The sequence below is a fragment of the Manihot esculenta genome, chromosome 3 (assembly GCF_001659605.2).
Source record: "Manihot esculenta cultivar AM560-2 chromosome 3, M.esculenta_v8, whole genome shotgun sequence".
Lineage (NCBI taxonomy): Eukaryota > Viridiplantae > Streptophyta > Magnoliopsida > Malpighiales > Euphorbiaceae > Manihot > Manihot esculenta.
Window position 1 is genome coordinate 29,574,821 of NC_035163.2, and position 6,767 is coordinate 29,581,587.

The window sequence follows — 6,767 nt, forward strand, 5'->3', positions numbered from 1 at the left end:
TATATTTTTTACATCTTATAATTTTTATTTATTTTATTTTTTAATACATATTAAAATTAAATAAAATTATAATAATTAATTTATATATCATTATAGTTTAAAAAAATGATAATAATTTTAGTTATAATTAAAAAAATAAATAAAAATTATGAAATAGAATGAGTAATAAATAAACTCTATTTAATTTTAATATCTTTTAGTGGTGAAGTTTTAATTGAGTAATAAATAAATTCTATTTAATTTTAAAGCTTTTAGCGACGAAGTTTTAATTATTAACTGGAATATTTCTATTATAGAAGAAGAACATGAATTTAATGGAGGTTGACTTTGGAATATACATGGATGACTGACTTTCTTTATACACTTTTGTTTAATATATAAATTATAAATTGACTTTGTTGAAGCCATTGATCAGTGAATCAAAATTACATGTTCAAATATGACTAATTATAACTAAAATTTAAAGTTGCAGATATAAAGAAAATATTTTTTCATGTGTTATTTTCCATGAGTTATTCATGCAGTGTGAAACTTGAAAAATGTAACACACACATAAACAGTTTTTATAGAAAGATTAAAAAAAAATTGTTAATCAAATAAAGTCTGAAATTTTATAATTAAAATTTAAAGTTACAAATATAAAGAAAAAATATTTTTCATGAGTATTTTCCATGAGTTAGTGATGCAGTGTGAAACCAGCAAAATATAACACTCGCATAAACAGTTTTTATATAAAAATTTTTAAAAACATTGTTAATAAAATATTTAAAGCCAAAAAATATATATTTTGCATTCTTTTGTTTTATAGAAAATATTTTTTTTATATTTTTTATTATTTAAAATATTTAAAAAATTTAGTTAACAGAAAATATTTTTATAATTAAAAATAAATAAATATTTTTGACGCATTAAAATTTATATATATAAATTTATTAATAAAATTTATTTTTTAAATTAAAATTAAATAATAAAAAATAAATTATCTCGTTAAAAAATTATAGATTATAGAAAATAAATATATTAATATAAAAAATAAATATTATGAATGGATCACTTGCTTAATCTTAGAATTGTATAATCATAAATTTAATTTTCCTTTCTGTTTAGATATCGGCTCTTATGTATAAATAGATTATAATCACTATTATGAAATATAACAACAAAATATTATATTTCTATATGGTATTAGAGACTCACCCATAGAGATTTAAATTTTTTTTGAAATGTGGGGTTTTGTTCATTTAGATTGTCCATAAAAGTAACATTTGGAGATTTAAACGTCTATTCATTTTTGATTAACCATAAAAAGTAATATTTGGAGACTTACGACTCTTTTCATTTGGATTATCTATAAATGTATCATTTGAAAATTTAGAACTCTTTTTATTTGGATTACCCATAAAGGGTAATATTTGGGTACTTAATACTCTGTTCATTTTTTATTATCCATAAAGATTTAAAATTTTGTTCATTTTGAGTTATTTATAAAGGAAAACATTTAGAGATTTATGATTTTATTTATCAGGATTATCCATAAAGGGTAATATTTGGAGATTTAGAGTTCTGTTTATTTTTTATCACCCATAAATGGTAACATTTGGAGACATTGGACACAGTTCATTGGTTACTGTTCACAGATACTATTCATCGGTTTCTGTTCTTCTTATCTTTTATTTATTTTGATTATTTTGGATTGGGTCTCTTTATGTTAAAATTGATTATATATGTGACAAGTCTGACATAAATTAACATTTATGCTCTAACTTGATCGAAATATTATAGATTATAGAAAATAAATATGTTAATATAAGAAGTAAATATTAATAAATGAATCAGTTGCTTAATTTTAGAATTATATATTTGATTTTCCTTTTTGTTTATATACCCTTTCGCATGTTATAATTTATATTTTAAAATATAATAATAAAATATTATATTTTTACATTTACATAAAATATTTTTCTAAATACAAATTATTTTCTACATATTAACGAAATCTTATAAAGTTTTTAATCTTTTTAACCGAATTGTAAAGTGCAAATGTCAATTAGGAGTTTCGCTAAATTAATTATTTTAATATTATTGAGTTAAAATTGATTGGTTAAGGTTGGTTATTGAAAATAAAATTAATGAATTAATTTTTAATATTTAATTTCACTCACACATAAATATTTTATTTATTTTTTAAATATTTTTTTATCTATGAATGTTTAAAATATGATTTTAAAAAAATATTTTTCAAAGAAAAATTTCCATAAAATTAATTTCAATGGATTTTTTTGGCCGTGCTTTTGTTGTATGGGCTCTGGTTATGGATTCTGGTGCCCTGTCTAATATTGGGTCTATGAGTGGTTATAAACCCAAAAGAGTTAAGGGCTCGGCCTGATTTTTTATCTATAATCTAGAGATCTTCCTGCCTGCTGAGTTTCTGTAGTGGGCAAAATTTTCCCGGGAAAATGTCATCGCTGGGAACATCAAAGGGCATTTTGGAGATCGCAAAGTTCGGTGTTTATGTGACCGTTCCTATCTTTCTTATGTACACTTTCGCCAACAATACCAAGAATATCCAGAAATTCATGGGCAATGTACTCTCTCTCTCTCGTAATATTTATTTGGAAGTTGATTATTTTGTCTGTGGAGAGTGCTATCTAGATATTCGTTCGGTGAAGTTTTTTGAGTTCATCGCATCTTTTGTTTCTTTCATTTATTTTTTGTTAGGGTTTAGTGATTGATTAATCGTGCTGGAGGAATTAGAAACATGGCTTCGTGGCATCTATCTGTGTTTCGGGTATTTGTGCTTGAGTTTACGGTTGAAATTTCAAGAGTTCGTAATCTGAAAAAACAATAAGAACAACAGTGGCAACTTAAACGTTAGCTCCTAGAATGGATTGTTTGTTTGAGTTCGAAGTGGGTGGGTAGGATATCTTGAACAACTGGGCGTGAGTTTCACATTCATCTTGTGAAATTAGGGTTTTCTGGACTGAAGTTAACATGTTCATATTTGGAAGAGTAGAAAAACTATGAAGTCTTATCTCTGAGGCAGATATATACCAGCTTTTTCTCAATTTATCTTTTTATTTTTATTTTTATTTTTTGTAAATTTCTATTGTTAGTTTTATAGTTGGTATTCTGGAAGGTATTTTATGCTTTTGATAAATCTTTCTGCGAGTTCGTGTTTTGCAATCAGGGCATACTTTTGATATTCTCATGTGATCTTATTTATGGCTAATTGGCTAATGAACAAACAAACATCTTACTTTGTCTGCTCTAAGATTGGAAGGGATGCTACAGCATCAATATCTGGTGGACAGTCCGCTAGAAACCACAACTAGATTTTGGTATTTGTCATTCTATCAGTGATTTAACTGGCATTTTTCTTTAGGTTGAATCAGACTATAACCATTCCATCTTTGGGGTAAAAAAAAAAATCAAACTATGACCATAAGAATAAGTACAGACAGAAGTTTTATTTGGTTAGTAAAGCATGTTGTTTGATTAGATTACAGAAAGGATCACGGTGCTAATCAAGTCTCATTGGATGGAGCTGCCTTTGCAGTAGATTTCTTTTGGCAGAAGTTCTTATAAATAGTCCAGTGATAATTCTTTTATTCGGTCTGCAATGAAGCTCCTGTTATTTTCACCTGTAGAAAGTTTCTGTATGGTGGATCTAATGAAATGAGGCAAATATTGCCTGGAAAGTGCTCCTTACTAACCTTGTACCATTTCTACTGAGCTTCCTTGGAAAGGAAAAGTAAATTTGGTTGAAAGGAGGTGAAGTGTATCCAGAGAGGAGGCCGAATTCCCAATCTTGAGCTCTCTAATTCTCTAATTCATTCATTTATACTATCCATGTACGTTTTGAGTGAAATAAATTTAGAGGTCTAACTGTGTTTCTCTTGGAAGCTGGTTTTTTGTATTTTATATTCAATAATAATTTTCCTTGCAAGTAGAATGCGCTTCAATATCAACTTTTAGCAAGTAAATCGTTTTGGGGCAGTAACAGATATTCATTATCTCAATTAGGTAATCTGATTTTGGATGAATGGATAATATGTTCGCGTCTTGTTTTGTCAACTTAATTATTGCTTGATATTTATTTCTTAGGCAGTATATTTTTTTTAAATGTCAGTTAAACTGTATTTATCTGTCTTAAGCTTTTAATATTAAGACCCTGATTTTTATTTTTTAATAAAAATTTTCCCTGAAATTTAATTTTGGATTCTTGGTGTGATCTATTGTCTCAACCATTGAGATGTTGTTTCTGTTTTGACATGAAGCGGTCATACATAGTTTATCCCCCAGAGGGACCAAGGCCTCCGTCACCAGAGGAGCTAAGGGAGATGGCCCGAGAATTAGCTCGCGAGAGAAACAAGCGTAAATATGGATGACTTTTGTAGCCTTTCAGCTGTGGTAATGTTCATAACTTAAAACAATAAATTATGTAACATGCAGATGTATACTTCATGGATCTCCTTTCACTGATTAAATAATTTGCCCTGTTTAGATAATTTTGAAGCTTGTTTTGTTGCTTGTGGTTGTTTGAGAAGTACATTCTCTGTGCTGGTAAACATTAAGAATTAGTTGAATACCTTTCAATATGTTGTTGACAAAGATCTCTCCCCTCTCTCCTGCTTGACTCCCATTTGTCAACTCGAGCCATAACCCCCAACTGGAAAAAAATACACAGACCCTCTACCCCCTGCCCTACTCTACTCACCATTTTTGGTTTTTAAAGCACCAAAAATGCTGAAGACCTGAAAGGGTACTAGGATTGGTTTTTGGTTTAATAAGAGATTGCTTTGCTAGTATGCAGGCATTTATTTATTCAATCTGCGAATTTGTTGTTGTTGGAATCACTTATTATTAACCAATAGGCATTAAGGATTACTATCAACCTATAACTAGGTATTTGACACGTGTAAAATTGCAGATTATTTTATATTTAATTTGGAACTATAATAAAATGTTTTATAATTTTACATTTTAATATTATATTCTATAGCTTTAATGGCATAATTCTAAATTGTATATTAAAAGTGATTTAAATTTGTATTAAAATTTAAAATAATTGTTCCATTTAACTTTTTTTTTACTTAAATAATATTAATAGCATTATAAATATAGTAGTACAAATTTAGTCCTTTTGTTGAATATTATTAAAATTAATAACTTCCAAAAATAACCCCACTTATCTATTTTTATATTTTAAATTCAAATTGAAATTACTTTGAAAAATTTTTTAGATTGTTATTGGCTCCAAACATCTGGCCTAATGAAGTCTAAATTAGAAGGATTGGATCTGAGTTTCAGGAGTGCCTAATAAACAGCTCTAAATTTTCTATGGGATTAGGGCAGGCAAATCGAGTTAGATTTGAATCCACCCTTAGAATCCTAACTCCGAATATCTGTTCCTCTCATGGTATGACAGACCCTATAATATTTGAAATCATGTCCAGGTGTTTTGGAATAAATTAAATAGTCACCTAACGAAAGAGAAGAAAGAACGTCGTATGTTCGTACGTATTGCTTGTTTGGGATCGTGTCTAGGTGTTCTGGAAGAAATTAAATGGCCAACTGATGAAAGAGAAGAAAGAACATCACATGTCCGTACGTATTGTCATTGCCTGTCTGGGATCGTGTCTAGGTGTTCTGGAAGAAATTAAATGGCCAACTGATGAAAGAGAAGAAAGAACATCATATGTCCGTACGTATTGCCAGCATGACTGTGGCAAGAGTACACAAGATGGTGGTTACACATCACTAAAAGACAAAAGTCAGCATGACTGTGGCAAGAGTACACAAGATGGTGGTTACACGTCACTAAAAGACAAAAGTCAGCATGACTGTAGCAAGAGTATACAAGATGGTGGTTACACGTCACTAAAAGACAAAAGAGAAAGGAAATAAAGGGATACAAAAGTCTAACAAAAACTAAGCTTACCAAAATATACCTTGAGTCTAGAGTAAGCAGTAGGATAGCGAGGGAGCTCATCGAAAATGATGGGACAAAGAGCTACTCTTTTCAGCCAGCAGAGAGGTCAGAAAGTGAAGAGTTAGAAAGAAATTATCGCCTGGAAAAAAGGCTTAGAAGGGAAGACACTAACGTAAATTAAAAATTAGAAAGATTGAAAGAGCAACTATTGATGGAGCTGGGGCTCAAAACAACAATAATTCCTTGTTGCCAACCTCATCACCATTTGTAAAACGGATTCAACAGGAAACAATACCGAAAAAGTTTATGAAGCCAACCTTGGCAGCCTATGATGGGATGGAAAACTGCCGAGAGCATGTTTTGAACTGTAAAATATTTATGGAGTTGCAGACTCATTCGGATACCTTGATGAGTAAGGTCTTTTCGACCACCCTAACAAGACTAGCTTGGGTGTGGTTCAACAGCTTGGAGTCGAGGAGCATCAGGAATTTCATAGACTTAGCTAATGTATTTATCAGCAGATTCATTATTGGAGTCCCTACGGAGAGAAAGATGGGCTATTTAGAGACCATTTGATAAAGGAGGAATGAGTCCCTGAAAGAATATGTTGTCAGGTTCAACTCGAAAGTTTTGCAGATACCTGAACTGGATTAGGGAAGGCCAGTAGAGGCCATTGATAGCGGTTGTCGAAGTCATAAAAAATAAACCTATTATCAATCAACAAAATAATTTGTAGATAGTGGCAATAGGGTCGAACCACAGTGATTTGACACTACAAATCTTCTTAATAATGACTTGGACAAATAAATAACAAAAGTAAAATAAAAAGAAGGGG

General features: G+C 29.7%; 1 protein-coding gene across 1 annotated transcript; it reads left to right on the forward strand.

Moving 5' to 3' along the window:
- Positions 1–2,400: 2,400 nt before the first annotated feature.
- LOC122723187 lies at positions 2,401–4,508 on the forward strand. Its single transcript, XM_043954616.1, has 2 exons — positions 2,401–2,585; positions 4,278–4,508. Exons 1-2 carry the CDS (start codon positions 2,457–2,459, stop codon positions 4,386–4,388), a joined length of 240 nt encoding a protein of 79 aa, XP_043810551.1. The 5' UTR covers positions 2,401–2,456; the 3' UTR covers positions 4,389–4,508.
- Positions 4,509–6,767: the final 2,259 nt, after the last annotated feature.